The sequence below is a fragment of the Emydura macquarii genome, unplaced genomic scaffold (genome assembly GCF_026122565.2).
Source record: "Emydura macquarii macquarii isolate MOO-44397 ecotype Brisbane River unplaced genomic scaffold, CSIRO-AGI_Emac_v2 contig_705, whole genome shotgun sequence".
In the NCBI taxonomy this organism is placed as follows: domain Eukaryota; kingdom Metazoa; phylum Chordata; order Testudines; family Chelidae; genus Emydura; species Emydura macquarii.
This window is the reverse complement of record NW_027130842.1, coordinates 16,341,962-16,366,130: the sequence shown is the minus strand read 5'-3', so window position 1 is coordinate 16,366,130 and position 24,169 is coordinate 16,341,962. Positions and strand designations below refer to the sequence as shown.

The window sequence follows — 24,169 nt, the reverse complement described above, 5'->3', positions numbered from 1 at the left end:
AAAGTTAAGGTATATAACTGCACAACAAGCATTTCAACCCCATAACTGGTTAGCGAGGCGCAAAGGGATCTTATATGCCAGTTTTCCGCCTGACAAACTGTACTGCTAGAATACAAACACTGAAACTAGGAAATGTACATTTGAATTGTTGGCAGATCCTGGATTATAGTAACATTAACTATTGATCAGCAAAGAGAAAATTCATAAGGATTACTTAACAGAGCCAACTAGAATGAAATAAAGATAGTTATATTTCAAGCGTGCGTTTTGAAGTGTGCCAGAGATCAACGGGACCCCACCAAGCAGGCAATACCTTTTCAGAAAAAGCAGGAAGATCATGTTGATAGGTCAATATTTGGATGAAATACAAAAAGCTAAAGCAGTACTGAAGTTCATATTTTTAAATTCTACTAACAAATAGACAACAATTGGACCCAACATAACTCCTTGCAAATAAAATGACAGAGTATCGTTCAGTAGCATAAGACAGACACTCTCTTGGATAAATAAAGTACACTAGTTACATAACAGGAAATCCATTGTGGTTACAGTTCCTGGAAGTGAGCCAACAGTCAAAGCTGAAGAAGGAATACAGAAAATTCCATTGTTTTTATTTCAGTATAGATGGGAAAGCATGGCAGATGTGAAGACGACCAAGTTTCTAATCTCTCTCTAATATACTTAAAAATATAGATCTGGTTTAGCATGCACCAAGATAGTTCCCTCTCGTAAATGATGTTATTTTAAATTTTGTGTTAATGAATACTAATAGTTTTCACATAAAATATTGAAGCAATTTATGTAATTCTGAAGTCTTTTTAAAAATGTTAAGACATACAATACATTTGCCCATTGGAATTGGCACACCGAGTGGTCTCAAGCTGGTGGTCTTCACTGACACACGGGGGAAACCCCCTCCCCCCCTCATGATTTATGACCCCTTCTAGGACTGCAGGTACTGAAGAGGGTTGGGCAGGCACCCACTAAAGTACCATGCAACAGCCACTATCTCGGGCAATTAAAAGGTTATCAACTTGAAATCGAGTCAAAGGAGTTTGATATTATACCTGCCTACAGCCTCCTGCCAGTTGTGGTTTTACAATCACGTTTTCCTATTTTTAATGTGTTTTTCCTCCCCCCTCCTTCTGAGTGGAACCTCCTCGCATACACATGAGAACAAAAGGGGAAGCTGTCTATATATAGAGGAAACAATGAAACTGACTATACAAAAAGTGCTGTCAAACACACACAGCAAACACTGAAAAAAAGTTTTCTTCTGACTAATCTTTCAGTTACAGTAATCCTTGGTGATATTGGTCATACGGTAAATGTTTTCAGTCAGATGTGTAACTAAAGTTGACAGAGTGTTTAAGAAGCAATGCAGCTGGAAATCTTATCCAATCCTCCACTGGCCATCCAGTGGTTAGACAGATTGGTGAAGGAAAGAAGGGTAGGAGAATTGTCAGGGCTTCATGCAGAACTTCCTTCTCTTCACCTCACAGATGACCAGAAAATGTGTGTGTGCGCATACAGTGTTATCACTTTAAATCTGTGGACATCCAGGGTGGGACCATGCACTGTGAGAGCCCCAACAATTTGAATACTTCAGTATCTTAAAGCACATGACTGGATGAAGGGCTTTAAAAACCCACTTGCCTACTCATTTTGGGTAAGCAGGCAAAGGTTCCAGGCAAGTGTTCATAGTGAGATCAGCTGAGGTAGACATTATTGTCTTCCTGTGTGTCTCAGTATTGCCAAACTCAACAGCTCCAAAAGATGAGTCAGCCATCAAACAAAAACAAAATTTAAAAAGATCACGAGAAGTTTTTTTTTAATTTTCTTCCTGGTTTTTGAGCCTTTAGACTGCATCTGACTCACATTTTCAAGCTTTTCTCTGCAACCATATGGGCTAGAAACCTATATTATATTATTTATTATTAAAAATGGAGATTCTCATGTAAGTCAATGGACTTCCAGAGCTAGGGCTTTACAAAAAAAGAAATATCATGACTCATGATTTTATGAAAGTGAGTTGGCAACAGTGTTGACAGCACCGAGTGTTTCTGGGCACCAAATATCTCCTTCTCTGGGAGTGGTGATGGGAAGGAATGCTACTTCTTCTTTTAGAAGGGTGTAAAGCAGCTAAAGACACTACTGTTTTCATAGAATGTGGAAGAGAAGACGGAGTAGAGCATGAGTGGCGCACGTGCTAAGCTGCTGTTCTTTTAATGGGATGGGAGGTGGGAGAGGAAGCAGAGGTCCCAGGTTGAGGAGGAGATGGGAAACCAAGCTGTGACCCATCCATGCTTAGGGTAGCCACCTGGAAATGCCCAAGTCAGGGCAGTCTGCAAAAGGAGAGCAGATTCTCCCAGCACTGGTGGGCGACACTGAAGTCAGACTTCCCAACCAGCCACAAACAGTGCTTCTGATTCCCCAAACCAGTTACCAAGAAGCCAGTACACAAATACACACAGCCCCCTTTACTGCATTTCAGTCTCAGGCCCCCAATCAGCCACTAGGTCCAGTAAAGAGACCAGTTATTTAACACTCTATGCTCTTTACCAAAAAGGTTTCTCCTGACCCCAAAGGGTCAGCCACAGTACCAGATGAATATAAGTTTGAATCTTGCCCAAAATACCATGCTGCCAGCCAATCCTTTAGTAAATAAAACTAAAGGTTTATTATAAAAAGAAACAAAAACTATAAGAGAAATGTTAAAGGATTAAAGCAATCAGATATATATAGACTTTGAAATCAATTGTATGTATCAGGTTTCTAGAAGAATTGTGGAGTTTGTAGGCTTGTATAGTCTCTGTATAGTCTCAGTCCTGTTTCACAGCTTCAGTTCAGTTGTAGATGAGTTGATCCAGAGGTAGACGGTAGACTAAAGACAAACTTAAGACAAAATGGATGTGGGACAGCTGCCTTTTATGTCCTTTGGGCTTTGCCATGCTGCTTGTGGAAATTTACAGGAATAAAATGGAGTCCAGAGTCACATAAATAAGTCCTGGTGACTAATCAGGTATATCCCTGGCTTCTCCCACTGGGCCCCTTGTATCTGTGAATTTCTTAATGGGTCATTAAGCAGGCTATTGCTGCAGCCATCCTGCCTGGGGTGTTGCCCAGGCAGAGCACAATTTGAAATACAGCTATATCAACCATATCCCATAACTTCCATTACACATCTAACACATGAACATAAATATCATCATCTTACTTCACACATTATAGCCTTTCTAACAGTACCTGATGTGGCATATCTTACATGAATTATGATTTTGACATATTGATGTTAAAAAATATAATAAATCCCCCCCCCCCCCCAATCCAGCTAGTGTGACACAAGCCTCCTATGTGCCAGGAGAGCCAGAGCAGGGAGCAGAACTTTGATTTGGGGAATGGGAGGGGAAGTGATTTTCCAAAGCAGAAGTGATTTGGGGTCAGCATTAACTGAGCAGGGAAGCATCATTAGTAGATCATCCGGAGGGGCAAAACCGATTTACTGGGAAAACAAAGATGTGTCAATGGAAGGAAACTAAATATCTATGGCTGGTTAGAATGAGAGGAGAATACAGAGATTCAGCTTTTCGTGAAAGTATGTGCTGGATATTCTTCAAGCTCTGAGTGCATGCTCTCATTTGAGAGTTCAGAACAATTTCTTAGGGATGAGCTATTCAATTTTTAAAAATTTAAAATAAGATACTGGACCACCACATACTCTAGTTTGTATTCAAATATCATGTGTCTCTCCTTAAATGTGTTGAGCCCAGCTATCAGCCTGATATAAACTAGCAGTCACCATTAAAACAAAACAGGACTTGAAAGAGTGTGCCCCATGGATGTATAGCTACCTACCTAATATAGCACAGAGATTAAACAAATAAAAAAAAGTATTTCTTCCCTATTGGAACTGAAGTTGATATTCATGAATGTACCAGTGTCCGTTTGACTCCATAGCTACTTGTATGTTAAATGGCTCTATACAACATATGTGCTTGTTATTTTAAGTGGCTTAATGTTTAAGGAAGAGAAAAAGTGTTTTACTGAATACAATAGTAGTAATACAAGCAAAAAATAAATCTAGCTGCCCAGAGAAGTTTTGTTTAAAAAAAAAGCCATTACGAAGATAACAGACCCCCAATAAAATGATACTATTGAAGAATGCTATTGTTGGTTATTCAAGTGCTCCACTGCGTGTCAACTCTTCTTAAAAAGCTGTACAAGCTTTGGAGTAAGCACACCACAGTAACCTCCACTTTGCTCTGCCAATACTCCCAGCCTCAATGTCCCATTCATCTGTATCCCCACAACCATCTTCATATCATTTTCCAAATGCCCCTTCTGCATGGAAAGATCTCTCTGTTCAGGCCCCCCTTCGCCGCCATCTTCTTCCGAACTGCCCAAAAAATCAACAGCACGTCTTTAAAATACCCTAAGTTGTCCACTTTTCAGAGCTTACTATTTATTCCTCATCTGTCTTGCATATATTGCAAGATTTGTAGAGTAGGAACTGTCTGTACTTGTGTCTCATATAGAGCCAAACAAAATTGTTAGCACTTTACTTATAAGAATCATTCCATTTGGGAAATGAAGTATTAATATTTATTATATACTCTTTTAGAGTACAGAAATATTCAAAGCCACATGGAGCCATCTGATGTATTCCTTCTTCATCAATGTGTCATCAGGTAAACAGTTTAGGGGAAGGCAGTACAAGCTGTACTTCTCGCTCAAACTTAAAACAGAAAACACAAGAACAGAGATGCTGTTGGTTCCACGTATATTTAGATTAATGTTGAATTAAAATCCTACAATTTTAAATAGTGTCATTGTTCTGGTGGAACATAATTATCATGGGAAGTTATGTGGCAGAGAGAGATATGACTTTTTGGGTAGGTGGACCAATCCCATGGAGGGCTTTGAATATCAGGAAATGCAAATGGACTCTGTATGGAACAGAAAGGCTGCATATGGAGTGGAACACTAAGGCAATGTGTTCATGGTAACCTGTGTGGCTGAGTTGATTGTTGGTTGCATTTTGGATCAGTTGGTGCATTTTCAGAGCATCTGTGTCTTCACTGCTATCTAGGAGTTGCAAAAATCAAGTAAGTTGGTCATGAATGCATGGACTACGAGGGCCAGGTCTATGCCTCATAGGAAGAAGCTTGATCTTCTGACCAGCCACAGATAGAAGTGGCCTGTTTTGCCACAATGGTGATTTGGCATCCAATAGCACAGAGGAGTCCAGAAGCCTGACATCAATCCCAGGCAAAATAATGGAAAAGCTAATAAATTCAATTGTAAAGAATTAAAGGATAGGAATGTAATGAATGCCAGTCAATATTGTTGTATGGGGGGAAAAAAGATCTTACAAACAAACCTGATTTCATTATTTGATGAGATTACAAGAGTTTGGTTGATAAAGGTTATTATATAGATGAAACAGACTTAGATTTAGTACTGCACAACATTCTGATTTAAAAATTAGTACTATACTCTATCAATAAAGACCATATATCATGGATTAAGAACTGGCTGACAGGTCTCAAAAGTAGTTTTCAGTGAGGAATCATCATCATCAAACCTTTACCCTAGATAAGTCAGGAGGCATCAAGACGGGTGGAGGGAGAGGCCTGTCTCAGTTTATGCCCCAAGTAAACTTCACAGGTACACCACAAAACCCACAAAAGGGCCAGAAATAACAAAGGTGAGATAAGCGAACCGTCTGGAACCATCTGGAAAGGATATGGATATGTCATTAATACACACAAACCTGCCAGCCTATAGAATAAGTGTACCCTAATAATCTGGCGGTGAAGAATCCAAGTTTGGACTTAGAAGAAGGATCCATATTGTTCAGGGTATAAGAAGGGGCAAGCCATGTTACTTGGGGCGATCATCAGCTACTCCTTTTTGAAACTTTTTAGTTATTGTGTTAAGATCTTTTGTTTTCTTCATTTATACTCAGTATTATTTGTAGTGTTAGTCTTAGCCTTACAGCTCCTAGCTCTCCACCTCTCTACCCAAGAGTGGAGAAACGGGACATCTCTCTCAACTAGGTCATCAGGGAAGGGTGTGAGTATATTAATCCAAAGCATACCGTATAAATATATGCATCACGTGTCTTTAGAATAAAACTGTAATCCTATCCATTAGATTATTCATTTTCTTTTAATCAGTCATTTGTCTATCAGTTTATGTTTTCTTAATAAAAGCTTATACAAATTATACAGATTTGGCTATCAGTGTGAGCATTCCTGTCGTGCACCCCAGGGGTCCCTATAAAACTCTTCTGGAGCCTGATTCCGGGACTAGAACCTTATTATCTTCTGATCAGATCAATTGGCGAGCCTATAACCCCATTCAAATTACTAAACACCCAAAAATCAAGCAACATCCCACACCTTCATAACGATGAGATCCCATTAGTCAGTGCTTGTTTCCTGGGACCAACTGAAGATGGTGCATGACAGCATGCAACAAACGGGAATTGTTTTGTTCTATGGCTTGTAACAGGGCAGCTTCAGTAACATCATAATTTTCCACACTGCGGCTCCTGTCTCAGCCTTGAAAATACTACAGGATAAGTAATGAGGTGTTCGTGATGCTCACAATGATAGTGCACAGTTGAGCGGGCTCCATACCTCTCTGGCAATGGCATGCACATGGCAGAGACGGGTTTGGAAAAATGGTGTGAAAAAATGTTCGTCTGTTTGGGACAAGAGGGGAAGGCACATGTTGTATCATGGGAGGACAACAACCTTCCCAAAAAGCACTGCAGATAGTTGCACTGTGAGATAGCTACCCCCGGTGCACTGCTTTGATTATCGATATGAGAGTGGCTGGTGGGGATGCAAACCCCCGACGCAAGTGCATGGTGTGATCACGCTCCTCTGACTTTGTAAGTTCGGTGTGTGAAAGTCGACTGAAATTAAACTGACTTCACTCTGCAACGTATACAAATCAAGACTGGATGCTCAAATCAGATTGGACTCAGTACTGGGGTAACTAGATACAATTTAATGGTCTGTGATATACAGGAAGTCAGATTTTAAGACCAGAAAGGACAATCTCTGAAAAAGGAACCGCAAAATTGTAGACAAATTTAACAATCTGAGTTAAAAAAAATAGGTAGTAGATGATGTTACAGAAAAGGCAAGTTGTTTGAAGCACTTCCCTCTTTTCATTAACATCCCCTAAATCTTGAATGGGTTTGGCTGATCTCAGAGGCCCCAGCAAAAGAAGGTCCAGTTACACTTTCAGTAGGTTTAGAATGGTGGCTGAATGCGTATTTGACAGACTGAAATCCTGCTGGCACAAATTTACAGAACCATTTGGATTCCAGTGTCATCAATGTTGTCTGCATTATTATGGCTTGCTCTGCTCCTTCACAATCTTTGTGAATTCAAAAGGTGAACCATTTGTTCCCAGACGTACCTATGACAATAATGGATTGCTGAACTGGCGCACTCAGTCATAAAGTACACCTGTCACAGCTGGAGCAGGATGCATACAGGCAACAGAAATCAGGCACGCTATATGCACCCACATTATGGACTTGCACGGACCAATGGAAGAGGAAGAATGGTATCACTTTTTACTGTAACTGAAGTACTCCCGCTATACACTACAAATGGGGTGTGTGTGTGATTGTCATGAATTGTTAATTGTGGATGAGATGATGGCTTATACAACATGGGAGGGAGAGACAGTGGTTTATGACATGAATTGTAGGTTTTCATTATTGATTGATCTGAATAGATGTATTGAGAAATTGTCTGGATACAAACTTCCTAGTTGCACCTTGTGTCTTTATCTTTGTTCTTCGAAATGCACATCATATGATGTGATGCGACGATGGTAATAAAATTTTTAAATAAAATAAAAGCCTTTATTTCTGAACATAGCTGTACTATTTAAAAAAAAAAAAAAAAAAAAAAGATATTAAAGCACTGCTAGACAGGAAAGCTGCCATTACAACACCAAAACACCGGTAATAAACCAATGCCAAAACCAGTAATAAAAAAAAAGGTCATAACACAACAGTTTCATAAGCCAAGCAAAATGTGGTATTCAGGGTCCATTAGAGTAACAGTTGGGACAGTTACTCTATTTCTGACAATGTCATTTGGTGGGAAACAGTGTCCCTGTCATGTCCATGAAGGTAGACACCCACTTGGCAGAAAACCCTGGCATCATGAACTTTTCCAGCACAGCCCACATTGTCATCCATAAATCGGCCTCTGTGGCCCACAAAGACCTGCATAACAATGGAGTAGTACTCTTTGTGGTTGAGGTGCTTATGTGCTCTTTGACGAGGGAAAACTATGGGCACGAGTCCCCTCAATAGCCCCAACGCTGTCTGAAAACCCCATTATCTCAAAACCAGCAATTACTTCGGGGATATTGTTTGTGTCCATCACCTTTGGGTAAATCACAGATCCGATTGCCCCAAAAACCTCAGCCCCACTTTATTGATAGTTGACTTTAAACACCAAACTGGTTAGCAACGGTAACAGTCTAGGATAGCCAGCTTCCAGATGGTTATAGCAACTTGCTTCTAGATCTGCATAGCCGCCCTTGTGTGTGTGTCATGACGCTGGAGGTCAGGGTAAGCTGCTACCAAAACTCCTGAAATGTAGCTTTCTTCATGTGAAAGTTCTGGAGCCATTGCTGGTCATCCCAGGTCTGCATGACGATGTGATGCCACCCATCTCTAATTGTGATCATGCTCTAGAAGCACCAGTCTCCACAGGGGGCATCGGCAGCTATACCAATAGTTGTGAGCAGCATCAGCTAGTTCAAGTCTGCAACGTCTGTATTGACCTCCTCTTCCTCCTCCAACAGGTGCCTTTGGTAGGACAGAAAACACCACCAAAACATACATCGGCATCTCATGGATGTTCCACCCATTTCCTGAAACGGGAATGAAAGCCCAAGCTAACCAAGTTCTTCAAATGGTGACTCCTCCATGTTGCTGACTCCAGTTGCTAGCATGCAGATGCAGAAGATGTCTTGGCAGGCTGCAACAACTTCCTGTAAAATACCAGGGGATGGCCAGTCAAGTTTTCCCCACAGTGTCCCATGAACAAATGATTGGAGCAGCTACAGTTGAGGACGGTACTAGGAAGCCAGAGACAGGCTTCTTTGACACGGGTCTGCATAGTGCAGTGTAGTGGCCCGAGCATGGATTTGAGACCCGAGTCCAGAAATTCTAAACCTAGGGTGAATCTTCAGTGTAGATGCTCAAGCATGAGATTGCAAACACTGAGCCTGCAAGCTCAAGTCCAGCAGACCCTGGAATTTACATTGCAGCGCAAACATACCCCAATGGCTTTATATAGAAGTTGAAAATGCTGTGGAGACCAATACGTATTACAAAGAAAAGAACAATTACATTCACTCTCATAGGCAAAACCCTAGTACACAGAGTTATAAAAGAGCTCCCACCCACTTTACACACTCTTGCAATGCAAATAAATAAAGTACATTCAGAAAACTACCAGCTCTTTCTGGAATGTTCCATGAATTGGATGTGCCTCTACAGCTGTTTTGGAAAGCAAGTTATTTTCTTTCCAACCTGTGAGACCTTTGCACTCCTGGAAAGAACAATTTATTTGGCTGTTGACTTCTGTACTTAAAAAAAAAAAATTAAACTGTTGCTGAGATTCGGAAACAAGAAAGGGTACAGTTTGTAGATCCATATGAGATTACCAGATACATATTAGCCAGATACCTAAAATGTATTAGCCAAAGGCTAATCAAATGATGAGGGGATATGCCCCACCTATAAGGTCCAGGACAGTGCCCAGCTAAGAAGTCCATCCCCTACCCCTACAGCTGTAGAAGATGATGCTGACTGTGTTTCATGCAGTATTTTTGTTCTCTTTATACCACTTGGGCTCCTAGGTGCTATAGTAATACACATAAATAATCATCTTGACCTCTAGATAGCAGAAGGCTGATAAATTTGAAACTCCTCCCCTTCTGGCTGTCAAAAGGGTGAGGATCTTACTCTTCATTCTCCATCCACCCAAGAGCCTCCTGACTTTGGAAAGGAAGGGAATTGTTAACTGTCCCCTCTTCCCAACTCTTACCTGCTCTCCGTCCCCACATCCCTAGAAGTCTTCCCACTCATAACACCATAGTCACTGTTCATAGCTTTTTCATGCAGCAGCTGAGTAAAATTAACAGGATTAATGTCCCTTTCACTGAGGTCCACAGGATTATCTAAAAGCAGCAGTAAAACCGAGCAGGGTCTTGTGAGTTTCACTCTGCTGCTGCTTAGGAAAGCTAGGAGCAGCAGAAGCACTGAATCATTTGCCCACAGACTCAGGAAGAAAGCTCTGCATTGGTTCACATATGGAAGATTATCTTGCAGCCATAAGAGAAGGTTTAGACTCCGCATTTACCAGATAGTTTTCAACTCACAAAATGGCAAGCTGCTCAGTGGATTTTTTAAGTCCTGAATTGATCTATTATAAAGTCCTGGCAAACTTACAGCAAATACCAGAGCCAGCCACACCAAGTAAAAAGAAAACCTTTATTGCTGAGCGCTGAAATTTTTTTTGATAATAATGTATAATATTATTTCTACAGTGTCATAAGCTTGCATGGTGCTTTCCAGAAAAGTAGAAAAGAAAGTAGAGTTCTTCTACACAGGTCAGAATATCAGAGTTTAATTCCACAAGCAGATACTGCTAATAGCCAATGTTAATGCACGTGTACATTCTGACAAGATCAGGGTACAAAAGAGGAAAATATAGGTAAGATTTTAGTTCAGTTCACAGATTTATATGATTTTGCTTTTTACAGGAAAGGAACAAAAATAATTGCTTATTTTCTTATTTCTAATATATGTTAGAATGATGCTAGTTTTTCCAGCAGCACCATTTCTAAAATTACACAAGCTGAACAAATAAGCTGATTTTTAATCTTCAGCAAAATTTTAAAATACTGCCATTACAACTGCTTTTCCATGCTTTTGTGAACACTCACAAATATAGTGCAGTGCAACTTAGAGCATAAGCAGCGTTGTCAATAGAACCTGCTATACTTAGAATGCCAAAAAAACTGTTGATGTACCTGGTTATTGCTTTTAGCAGCTGAGTTGATCTGAGCTGTATTTGAGGAGAGGGAATCAAAAAAGGCTTGGTCAGCTACTGAATTGCCACAAGGAATTCCATCTTTTGCACCTTCAGTTAGAATCTGAAAGCAGACAAAGCTGTTTTAAGACATCTGTCATTCTTACAGGAATAAGTTATATTGTTTTACATGCTGTAGTTTTATCTCAACTGTTCTCAGGGTCACTAGAACTACTGAAATTAAAGGTTTTAAAAATGCATTGATACAATTCCATCTTTAACAGCAGACAATAGAATCAGCTAACAATTTGGAGCACTGTATACACATCCTGCATTCAATAATATATCAAATTTGGGTATTAACAAGAAGTATGGTCCATTGTTTTGGAGGAGGAAGTCTATTGTTGTATGGCCACGTGACATGCAATGACCTGTTAGTTGCCTTGCTACATAATTTGTGAAAAAAGAAAGCCTACACCAGAAGCAGATTTTTAAAAAATAAATCTGCATTCTTGTACTTGTTCAATTATTCTGGAACAGGATGTACATGTTATTTTTGGTTTTCTTGTGAACCACCAATAATAGTTTGTCAAGGAAATTAACATTTTACAGGTTATCAATCTCTGCTACATACAACTTCTTCTTTCTCTGAAGGAGATACAGTACAGTAGGCAGCACTAAAAGGGCTTGTTAACCAAAAGTGACCATATCCACTCTCTAGCCTTAGAATAGGCCGTAAATGCAATATGATAACATGACTTTTTAAATAGTAATTGTGTATTATATGAAGACACGTGTTAACCCTGACCTTCAAAACTATTAATACAAATGATTTTTTTAAGTGGGATTAAATACTGCCATCTTTCATCAAGGCTTCAGTCTACAGAATTAAAAAAGATTTCCAATATTAAAAAAAATAAAAATCAAAAGCACAAAATCTGCTGTAGCTCTGCTTTACCAAGTTTTTCCTGTATTGTTATATTGTGATCTCTTACTTCAATATAATCTGTTGGAACAAGTCCCCTCTCTCCTTTGCTGTTTTTTCCTTCCAACCAACCTCCACCTATGTCCTAAAGAAATAAAAAGAAGAATAAGCATTATACAAATAATTTTTCTAGATAGATGCTGAAGTATGCTTTAATTATGGCCTTGTAGTTGATTCTTGAAAATCAGAATTTGAGAGAACGTTATGACTGACACTGGGCAAATTCACGTAAACCTTTCAGAGCCTCAGTTTCTTCATTATAAGAGGAGGATAATATTGACCATGCCTCCCTCACATGGCTGTTGTGAAATTTAACTATTTTCAAAATTGTAGGAAATTATTAAAACACTAAAGTTAACAGAACATTAATTAGCTTGCAAAGTCAAGAACTTGAAAAAATTTAGGTTATGTACACAACCTTAATTCAGCCCCCTTGTGCACATACATAATGATAAAGATTTTAATTACATGATCACATACTGGTCGTACAGTACCCTTGCCTCATTCGATGCACAGATAGGCAATGCTCAGGGAATGAATCAGAGTCGCATAGTCAATGAAGCGGTTTGTACGATCCCTGCCTAATTTGCCGCAGATGTTGGAAGTGAATGGAGGCAGGGAACTACAGGAAAAGTAAGGATTGTCTCACGCTTAAAGGCAGGTGAATGCCACATCAAAGAACTCAGAGAATAGTTCCTCCCACCCTTTGTCTCATCTGTCTAGTTTGTAAACTCTTAGCAAGAGACAATTTCTGTCTAAGTGTTTGTACAGTGCCTAAGACAAGGGGGCCTAGATCTCAGTGGAGCCACTAGATAGTACCATAATATATATACGAAAGAATAAGATACTTAAGGCTTTGCAGCCTTTGTAGGTGAAGCTGACTAGGGTTGATACCAGGACAACATGACTTGGAATAAACTAGGTCTATTAGAAATCCAAGTGTCTCTCAAACACCAGTTGCATAATGAGCTGATTAATATGTGGTAATTAGGCCTGTGTATGCTAAATAATCCCTGTTGACCTTCAAATTTCTGACTCTCAACTGTTTTAATATATATTCATTTTCAGTATATTAAGTAAAAAAACAAAATCAAATTAAGTTTATATGCAGATAAATGAAGATTTATATTGATGATAAATCTTCAAGTACATCTGACTGAAAGGAGATTTATATATAAACAAAGGCCCAGTTAATACTCATTGAAACAGTTTGTAAAGGTCTTTGTTTGTTTGAATGATCTGCTAATACTTACACACAGGTTGCCTGGCCAATGTGAACCAAGCTAAGCCACTGAGGGGGATGTCTACACTGATGGCGGCAAAGTCACCACCATCAGATCAATCTATCTGGATCGACTGAGCAGTCAGTGAAGAGTGGGGAAAGGAAGGAGGGAGAGAGAGAGAGAGAGAGAGGACTAAGAAAGTTGGGCCATGGAATTGTGGGATATTACTGGCTGACTCCCACAACCCGAGTCAAGCTGGGCTGCGTCTACAATGCAAAGCAATAGGGCTCATACCCCATCTTAACTCAATCTCAGACCCTCCAGCCCAGCAGGGGACTGGTACCCCAACTTTAAGCCCTGGCTTAGTGCAACTGAAGTATAGACATTAGGGGGCTAGGCTTGGGCCCAGTCTCAACTACGGGCTTATGATGCAGTGTAGACATATCCGAACATTTTACTCTTAGCAGAGACCCTGAACACTTCAATATCCCAAAAGAAAAGGTTTTCCTATAAAACCCAACAGATATGTTCTTGTTACTTTTTATGGATGCCAAATTTCAATTAAAGTGTTTGTACAGAAGCTAAACTAATTCCTACTGAGAGTTTAAGCAATCCATTAAAACACTTTACTGTGAGAGTCAGATTGCAATGGACTAACAGCAAAGGAATAGTCTTTCACTAGCCAAGATGAGTGAAATACAAAAAACAAAAAAAATACATACAGCATAAATAGTAAAGGGTGAATTAAAATTGTAAGATTTTTGCAAGTGTTACCAATAATTCTGGTAAAGAAGGTTTACAATTTTGCCTAAAATCTGACCGATATTTAGTGGGGGGGAGGGAAAGAGGGGAGGGTTGGTCAAAACTGTAGATCCTGCAAAGACTTAAGCTTGTAGAGAACCTCATACCACTTGAATAGGCCCATTTAAGTTAGTGGGACTACTCACATGGCACAAAATTATGCATAAAGCTTAAACTTTTACAAGATCAGCCCCTTAATATTTCTCTCCCACTCCACGCACACTAGCCTAACAATAAAAGGTTCAATCAGAAACAGAAGCTTTGCTGTGTTAAAGCCTCCATGCAAACTGGTGTCTTTGCATTTTGACATTTAAATTTGAATGTGAAAAATGTTGCATTTAAAAATAAGTTTAAATTAATCAGTTTTTAGAATGACCATTTAAATACAAACAATAATCAATGCAAAAAAGAGACTACATAAAAATGTTGAGTAACTACCTTAACCCAAAAAAGCCAATACATTCAGATTTAATGGTATCACTATCATTAGCATGTTCCTATGACATGGCACTACAGTATAGATAGTACAAGAGGACAGTACTGAAAAAGACGACTAAAATGCCTAGGTACAGAGAAGTAAAGTAATGTCCAACTGTCCTCTGAGCTTGCTTTTATTAATTTAAATTATATCCAAACCATTACTGGAATAGTCTTTTGTATTTAACTTATTGGCCTTTACCTAGAGGGAGGAAGGGAAAGCATGCAAGAGCTTTCCCATTAGATGCCACTCAGCATCTCTTTTCGGCACAAACCCCTCGAAGTAGGTCAGTGCATTGTAACCTGGTTTCCATTTGATTTCTCTTACCGGATTGGTAATTATGATGATCTCCCCTTCATTAACTGTCAGCTCATTGTTTCCAGGTTCAGCAGCAAAGTCATACATCACCCGAGCCTATGGGTGGAAAGAATGTATCAATGACAATATTCTACATTTAAATATTCAGCATTCATATTGGAAAATATCAGCAGAACTCCATGATTCATAACCATTAAGAGAAATGGTTGGGTGGGAGGAAAGAAGGGTGTGGCACAAGCAATACAAATGACATATCACACAAATCTTAACATAACATGCATCTGAACTTCAAAATACGAATGCCAACATCTGCTTCCAACAAAAACCTTAAAATGCATCCAAAAACGAAACCACCCCCACTAATCAGAATCTGTGATCTGCAGCTCTCTGCAGAAGGCGATTATCTACAGCCAAAGAATTGCAGTCTAAGCAAGCAGGCAAATAAACCACTGTCTGCAGCATATAGGACCTACTGGTCTCTCACTTTAGTTTTTACCATTTTCAGCGGCTCTTCTTTCACTGCTAGAGGCAGAAGAAAAATCAGTTCCCTTAATGTGCTATTTTGTAAGAAGCATTTGTACTCTGACTCATGCAGAAGGACTGTTTTGTGAAGTTAGCATTTCAAAAAAGAGGATACAAAAGTCATACTCATCTGAAGGGATTACAGGTTCAGGTAACCAGAGCTACACATAAACCAACATGAAACTAGACAGAATCTTACAATTCATTTATTGTGATTACCTCGTCTAACTTACAGGAAGAACTAAACACTGAACAAGAACAGTTTTAATTTAAATAGAATACACAACCCCAAAATACACAGTCAGTACTAACCCATTAGCCTTTGCCTAACTGTAGTTCAACTTGGTTTTTTACAATTTAACCCAGTACTATAGTAATACACAAAAACATTTTCTGGCGTGAGAGTTAAGGTTGATCTGTACATATCAAACACAACCAGAAAAGCATAGAAATGAAAAGTTAAGCCTTCTAACAGTACCTCCCCCCTCTGCTCCACCCAGAGAGGCATACTTCACCACTAGAGCTGCCATTCATCACACCCAAACCTTAATACTATACCACTGAAGGATGTCAGACTTCAGACAATTCTTTCTCAAATTTACCTCCACAACACCAAAGGCCAACCAAGATAGTGAGAGGGTTTTGGTGAGCTAAGTCCACATTTTTGGCTTTCTAGAGTCTTTTTAAGCCAAAAAATTTATAAGCTTGAGAATGAACTTTTATAAGGTAGGTTTTAATTGCCTAGAACTCAGAAGCCAATTAATAAGATATGAAAAATATTGAAAATTCCAGCCTCTCTCAGATTATGTGCCAAAATTTTGGAGCAAATGAATTGTATTTTGCATAAACAAGGCGTGGGTACGAAATCAACCCATATTTAGTGAAAAATACAACCCAATATTAACTATAGCATTGCACTGGTTCTGTTATAATGATGATTAAGGAAAGGTTATATTTCTAAAATGTTTCAAGTTGGACACAAAAATGCATTGCTAGCTAATCTATCCATACAGAATCATAGCAATATAGGGCTGGAAAAAACCTTGAGAAGTCATCAAGTTCAGCCCACAGTGCTGAGGCAGGACCACATAAACCTAGACCATCCCTGACAGGTATCTGCTCAACCCTATCTTTAAAACCTCCAACGATGGGGATTCCAAAACCTTCCTTTGGAAGCCTATTCCACAGCTTACCTATCCTTATAGTTAGCACGTTCTTCTTCGTATCTAATCTAAATCCCCTTGGCGCAGATTAAGCCGATTACTTCCTCTCCTACCTTCAGCGGACATGGAGAACAATTGATCACCGCCTTCTTTATAGAAGCCCTTAACATATTTGAAGGTATTTTATCATTACAACATTAGTGGCCCAAACACCCTTTCGTTTTCTTCCATTAAATTCCCTTGCCTGAAAGCTTTCCTCTATTGTTAAGACAGAAATATAAAAATAAATCAAATCTCATTTTTCTCCAACTTTTGAAACATATGTTGAGACAATTTGAGGACACTGCTCTCCCAACCCCATAACATCCTGAAGGAAGTTCTGGATCAAAATTTTAGTCTACATTTACACATATTCCGTATATACTGACATATTTGACAGATTTTAATCCTTATCCCCACTAGAAATACCAATAGTTATTTAACATCTACAACTTCTCTCCACCCCCTACCAACCTCCACCCCAGTCAAAAAAAATTCAACAGAAAAAAACCCATCACAATCCACATTAAACCAAAAAATCTATCATTTATAAACAGTCCCTCTCTCTACCTTTGTCCTTGAAGCACTACGAGCACCGATTAAACTAAGATTTTCTCTGCTGGATGTCACTGTAGAAGTGCCAAGCGGCAGTAAACACAGAATACTCAATCACATTTCAGAAGGTCAAAACTAGTATTGTTAACTATAAGTGTCATGTCATACTCAGCTGTTTAAAAAACTACACACATGTACAAAAGCTTTTTCCTGTGGAACTGAAACCAATAGGAAAATAAAGAGTAAAATAAAGAAAAAAAATCCTAGGTTGCTGGTGTGCCGAGATCACAGCTTGTCATGCTAACCAGTATAAGTCTCATTGTTTCCTTGTACTCCCCTGTTGGTCTGACTGTATCCATCTGTTGTCTCTTGTCTTACACATAGATGGTAAGCTCTCTAGAGGCAAGGACTATCTTTTTGTTCTCTGCTCGTACAGCACCTAGTACAGTGGGGTCCTGGTCCATGACAGGCTCCTAGGCACTATAAATAAAATAGTCCATCCAATTCCAAGTGAAAAATACAAATTTTGCAACTTTTAGTCTGTTCATGCAACAGCTTGCAATTTTATTCGTGTCATAAGAACATAAGACTGGCCATACTGGGTCAGACCAATAGTCCATCTACCCAGTATCCTGTCATCTCGACAATGGCCAGAGCCAGATGCTTCAGAGGGAGTGAACAGAACAGGGCAATTTAACAAGTGATTTATCTCCTGTCATCCAGTCCCAGCTTCTAGCAGCCAGAGGTTTAATGTCTTTCGTGTAGAAATTTGTTTAATGGAAAGAAAGAAATCTGTCTTAAAGATAAAAATTAAGTAATGAAACTTTCTGGATGCCTAAAGTATTCTAGTATGCCAGGTTCCTAAAATGGGTAGGAAGAGAGCCGTACCGCTTCTGTGAACCTGAAGTCCACAGCAAGGGAGCAGCAGTAACACAAACTTGTCCCTACAGATATTTCTCCTTCTGTAAACAATTTATTATCTTTATATAGATTGAATCATATATCCTATTCCTCCCATTCTTACAAGTTTAATAGTAACAAATTTGTAACATGCAAGTGCAAGTTTCGTTATTCCAAGGAAAATCACATACATCAAACTATATGAACATTGCCATATACTAGGAGACAAAAATTCAAGCCTTGTTTTCATTGCTATAAAAGGTGCTTGTTTTTGTTTTAAACTGTGGGGTAATTAACATGTGAGCAATCAAGGTTAAAAAAAAGTGGTAAAACTAGATGAGGTCAGAACTGTACCTCCAACTAGCTGACCTCACTTAGTTTTACCTCAACCCCGTTCAAACAGAGGCTGGTGTACAGTGATGTAAAAGTAAAGTGCCTTGTCTTCCATTGTTTTTTTAAATCTTGGGATAGCTCCTGTGTTATTTGCCCTGAGGTGCACCATCTAACAGTGAAGACAAGACCTCTGAGTAGGCTAGTGTAAACATATTCTACAAAGGTGATACTCTTTATTAGGAGATGAGGTAAAGTTCAAGGAGACTTGTCACAGCATTCCCTGGTATCTGAACAGATAGCAGTTCCGATGGTGTTTTGTTTTCTCTCTTGATCAGAGTATTGAGTATTGATTGGTAGGGTATGTCTACACTGCAATAAAATAGCCATGGCTGGCCCAGGTCAGCTGATTTGGGCTCAAGCTGCTGGGCTATACAATTACATTGTAGACATTTGGGCTCCTGCTGGAACAGACTGCTTTTACTAAATCAAAACAATGCATCTTCAGATGTGCAGAAGGTTTAGTGTAGGTTTATTAAATAATGCTTAGCACTTAACATTTTCAGAGTGCTTTATAAACCACTTCATTTATAAGGAAGTATTATTACATTAAATCAGTATATTAAAAAAAACACATAGAAACCATATTCAGAGAGACCTTGGACACAAGTAGTATAAAGGTAGGGTTCCAAGACTCCCTGGGGTTTTGGGTTAGATGTCTATTTATGATCAGTTCTGCAAATCAACTACATAAAGAAGCTCAGATCCTCTGGTACCAGAATTGTGAACAAGACAGCAACCTTAAAAGACCGATAAGATAAACCCTTTTCAATGTGAGGTTGTGTTCTTGCCTAAACTCCAACTATAAAAAGAAAATTGCTGGGATGTGTGCAGGTCTTACTTTTATTATTATTAAAAGAGAACCAGCAAACAATCCCACAGGAATGACTAACATGGTATTACCAAAGAAGCAACAGCTGCAAAAAGTTAGCTCTTCAAATGTAGCATGGAGGTAAGTTTGATTTAGAAAAACTGGAGATTCTCCCGTGGCCACAACAAATGGAAATATTAGTTTTATTAACCTCATTTAAAATCATTAGATTATAGGGTAGCTGTGCGTTTGTTCTGGATTACCAATTTTAATGCTGTTGAGAAGCAGGAGAGATTAATGCTACAAAACAAAGTTTAAACATTTTGTCTTTCAACAGTTAGGATCAAGGAAAAATAACTATACCGTGGAAATAAAAATTTGCTTTGATGGCTAATTTTAAATCACATTACAAAACACTGTATTTTAGAGAGATCCATAATACAAATCTCATACTTGTATTCTTTAAGCCCTCAAACTTAATTAAATAAATTTTAATATAAACCCTTGAACTCCCAGACTTAAATGCAGACATCACAGGTGTACAATTGACAAATCTCAAGAAATCAAATGACTATCTTGATGGAATAGGGGAAATAGGTCATTATAGACTTTTTCCCCCTCTCAGTAACTACGTTTCACCAATGAGTAATCAAGAGGAATTTTTTAAACAGCTGAATTATCATGCAGCCTTTGTTCAGCAGATAGCATTTATGTCATCACACCTCCATACTTTTGATCATCCATTTCAAGAATACCTTAAAGGAGAAGAATGATTTGTTCACTTACTAGTTATCACCTCTCTATCTGCCTTATTGGCATCACAGTAAATAGACTACATTAGAATAGTTGTTCCGGGACAGACATGGAACTTTGGGTCCTCTCCTGCGGAGGTTAGTGTAACTAAGGAAGAGTGTTAAGCACTTCGATCTACAAGGAGTTGTAGCTGCACTCCCATTATAATACGCACTTGACATTAGCGCCATACATTGGGGAGGAAAGGAAGATAAAAGGGGACTTCTGGCAACTGGGTAATAGCAGTAATCTAGTATTCTTTAAGATCCCATGGAACCATCACTACCACCAAGTGATTTCATAATGCATCTTCACAAGTTAGCACCATCCAACAGAATAAGGAACTGCAATTTACACTACAGAAGACTTACTGTTGTACACACACAAAGGTATAGGCCTAATTTTACATAAGTAACTTGATTTAAGTAAAACCTCATTTCTCAGTGGGTATGATTGGGAAGGTGAAAATGGAGATTAAGTTGTAAATAATGGCATAACAAGCATTAGGTTGGAGTTGGTCTAGCTAAGATATGCAGGAATACCCTTGTTTTAGGGACAATGGAGAAGATAAACCTGGAATGTAGAGATCCAGTTATGCATGAACAGAACATGGACAAAGCACGCTGTACAGGGATTGGTTTCTGAAAAGTAACTAAGCCAATCTTAAAGCACATCATGCAATTTATAGTTTGGAATGCAGGAAGATGTATATAAGGAAAAGATATGCTGTGTAGCTTTCAATTTGTGTTGTACCTACCCTGCATTCACTCCCTGTGTTTGAGACTGGCCAGCTTGGGCGTAGTGTTGCTGTATGCCAAATAAAAGGTACCTCAGTGACAAATTGCAGAGTTGAACTGTGTTTTTGGTAACTGAGTGGGAGAGGATCTCAGAGGACCTCAACAAAAAGGTGCAACAATTCAACTGTTATAGGAAGTTTTAGGCACTCAAACATTTCCTTCTATATTCAGAGAAGGGCTGATAGTACCATAAAATTAATAAGTGATTCCTAAAATAGTCCCCATATTAATCCAATAAAATGTAACCACAAGCCATATATTTATCATATGCAATATGTAGTTAATCCTACATAACATTAATAGAAATTGTCAGCTAAAATAACCTATTCCTATGCCGGGGGGGGGGGGGGGGAAGGAGAGGAGAGGCGGGGAGAGGAGAGGAGAGAGAAGAGGGAAGTAGCAGAGGAGAATCAGATAAGTAAGAAAAAAATGCTTATAGGTCAAGTCCAAAATTGTTGAGACTGGCTAGAACGAACGAACGAACATCTAGTAAGTCATCAAGCCTATGCAGGATTGCTCCCTAGTGTACATTTTTTAGCCTAGTGTTTTCTAGACTAGTTTTAAATTTCAAGTGATGGATCTTCTGCTTCTTTTTTTATGAGAATAACCATATCCTGATATTCATACTAAAACTTTCCTTTTCTTAATTTACCCACTGTTCCTAGTTGTTATTACCCCTCTGTACTATCCTAAGTGCCTCTCCCTCTTTACATTGTTCTCCTATCCCTAAACTGTTAGGTTGGCCCTTAGCTGTCACTTGGACACAGAGAGACAAGGTGGATGAGGTGATATCTTTTACTGGACCAGCTTCCACTGGTGAGAGAGAGGCTTTCAAGCTCACACAGACTTCTTCAAGTCTGGGAAAAGTACTCAGAGGGTATGTGTCCACACTGCAATTAACCTGCAGTTGGCATATGCCTGCGGACTCGGGCTGACGGGGCTTGGGCTAAGGGTCTGTTTATTTGTGGTGTCCACATTCAGGCTTGGGCTGGAGCCCAGACTGTAGAACCCTGAGAGGGGAGAAGGTCCCAGAGCTCGGGCTGCAGCCCAAGCATCTACACTACAATTAAACAGCCCTTTCACCTGAGCCCAGTGAGCTGGCAAGGGTCAGTTACAGGTTTTTAATGGCAGTGTAGACTTACCCAGGCCGTCACGACTAAAGAGTCTGTTCCACCTTGTGTTTACCATAAGTAGTTAACACATTTCAAGGGACCATTCCGTTCTTCCTGAGTCCACGTCTGTGCTATGGGCAATACAGTGGCCTCAGAACGAACTGACCAGAAGTATATCCCACTACAAGAAATACTGCTAAAAACCCTTACAGGCAATTGTGACAGATTGGGAAATCTGTCTATGTAAACTTCTAAATCCCATTTGATTTTTTAAACTGTATTTCTGACTATAACCATCAATGTGGACTAAAACTCCCATTTTACGGCGGAAGACAGAGCATGTCCGCAAATATGCAACAGAGCCATCAACAAATTGAACAGCTTTACCCTGACGGTTCCATGGGGCTAACAGGCTCGGACAATAACTTCTAATGACCCTTCATGAGAAGGGAAAATGGAAAATCCTCAGGAGGTAGGAAAAGCAGGAAGAAGTGTCAGACCCTGCTTTTGAGAAGGGACAGTCTTTCTTGCAAGAGAGAGCCAGACTATCATCAGAACCAGAGGATTAGAGCCGGAGGGACGTGTCCCCCACCTCCCAAAGAATACTGACCAAAACCCAAAGAACTCCGAGGAGTAAGGAGGGAGAGAATTGCCCTCACATGATCATAGTTTTTCATAGATCTGTAAATCTTTTGTACTTTTGGAGGGGGAAGGGGGTGTTTAAGATGTCCCTTTGCAAACCATGTGTGTTCCTTACTTTATCTGCCAGGTATCCCCGAAGGGTTAAATTATATACCAGAGTGCCCATGAGGGTGGAGCTCTGGAGAGCTCATGTATAAGCTTCTGGGGAGACTTGGGGAGGTTCAGAATTGGTCTTCAGACCTTAGGGCAGCTAGACTGCAGGGTCCCACCATTTCACAGAGTGGTGCCTGACAAAGAGTCTGCCCCCCTCCTCTCCCAGGTGTGTGTGCCGAGAGGCCAGAATGAGAGAATATGTTTGGATGCTGCTCAGATTCAGTGGCCTTAGGATCATATGGGATCCAAACATTGGGTCCCATACAGCAGACTAGTGACTGTCCACTAGGGAAACTCAACCAGGGCTGTAACAGTAATATTAAGCATTTTTAGAACATGTTCTGAATCCCTAATAATGAATTTGACAAAACCCAACATAAAACACAATTTTGATTTTCACGTACGCAGCTAAAAAGCAAAAGCAGTAGCAATGTATAACTAAGACAATGTTATTTTTGGTCACTTATTACTTTAAAGTAGAAAAAATTTCCAAACACAAATGGTATTTGCATGTTATGGTCTATTTCAGACAACTTCTTCAAATACCTTTACATACAATCTGTGTATCCTCCCCCTCCTCTTCACTTATATCATTAGATACACACTTCTTACATATTGAATTAAGTTAGACTGCAAATAGAGCTGGATGGAGGACAGAAATTCCATTCCGCAAAGCATTTTTGAGATTTCAAAATAAGAACAAAACCAAAACATTTCAGAAAATTTTTTAAAAATTGTTTCAGATCGATCAAAATGTTTTGTTACGATTTTGACTTTGTTCATTTTATATTATAATAGAACATTTAAAAATTCAACATGAAGTCATTTCAAAAGAAAAAAAAAATCTAAATGTTTCATTCCAAATATGTCTACAAAGGATGTCTTGATGTTTGCCAGAATTTTTTTATTCCTGACATTTTTTTTCCAGTTTTTTTCCCCAGTTTGAAGTTTCTGTGAAGTCCAAATAATTTCATCAAGTGTTTTGACTTCAACAGAACCACACTTTCCAATGGGAAATGGTTCATTCTGTCAAAAAAATTTCAACCAGATCCAACTGCAAGCTCTTCAGGCCAGTTACCAGAGACCTTCCTATGTGTTAGCATGGGGCCTAGCACAATGGGGCATAATCCTGATTTAGGAATGCATGGGGTACCACAGTAAAAACAAATAGCCACCAATTATTCTGCAGTATAGCATCATCACTAGACTTGCAAACAGGAGATATCCACCTAAACTGTGTTTGGAAAAAGATACTGGAGTGTCCTTCCCTCATTTACAAGCATGTCAAATTGTAGTAAGATGAAATTGATGTCATTTTCAGACATTCTGAATATCATTATCAAAATCAGTTTTGCTTGGTATGGCTATACTGTAGCAATAATGTAGCTTACTCAGTCTTTTATT

General features: G+C 39.2%; 1 protein-coding gene across 1 annotated transcript in view; it reads right to left on the bottom strand.

Annotated features, from left to right (window-relative positions):
- The window catches only part of SNX9 (sorting nexin 9), a 93,681-nt gene that overhangs the window by 44,252 nt on the left and 25,260 nt on the right, over positions 1-24,169 (bottom strand). Inside the window, exons 2-4 of the mRNA XM_067542478.1 lie at positions 14,899-14,985; positions 12,080-12,154; positions 11,086-11,208 (exon numbers count right to left, since the gene is read on the bottom strand). Coding sequence (XP_067398579.1) covers positions 11,086-11,208; positions 12,080-12,154; positions 14,899-14,985 — 285 coding nt within the window. The remainder of the gene's footprint in view (positions 1-11,085; positions 11,209-12,079; positions 12,155-14,898; positions 14,986-24,169) is intronic.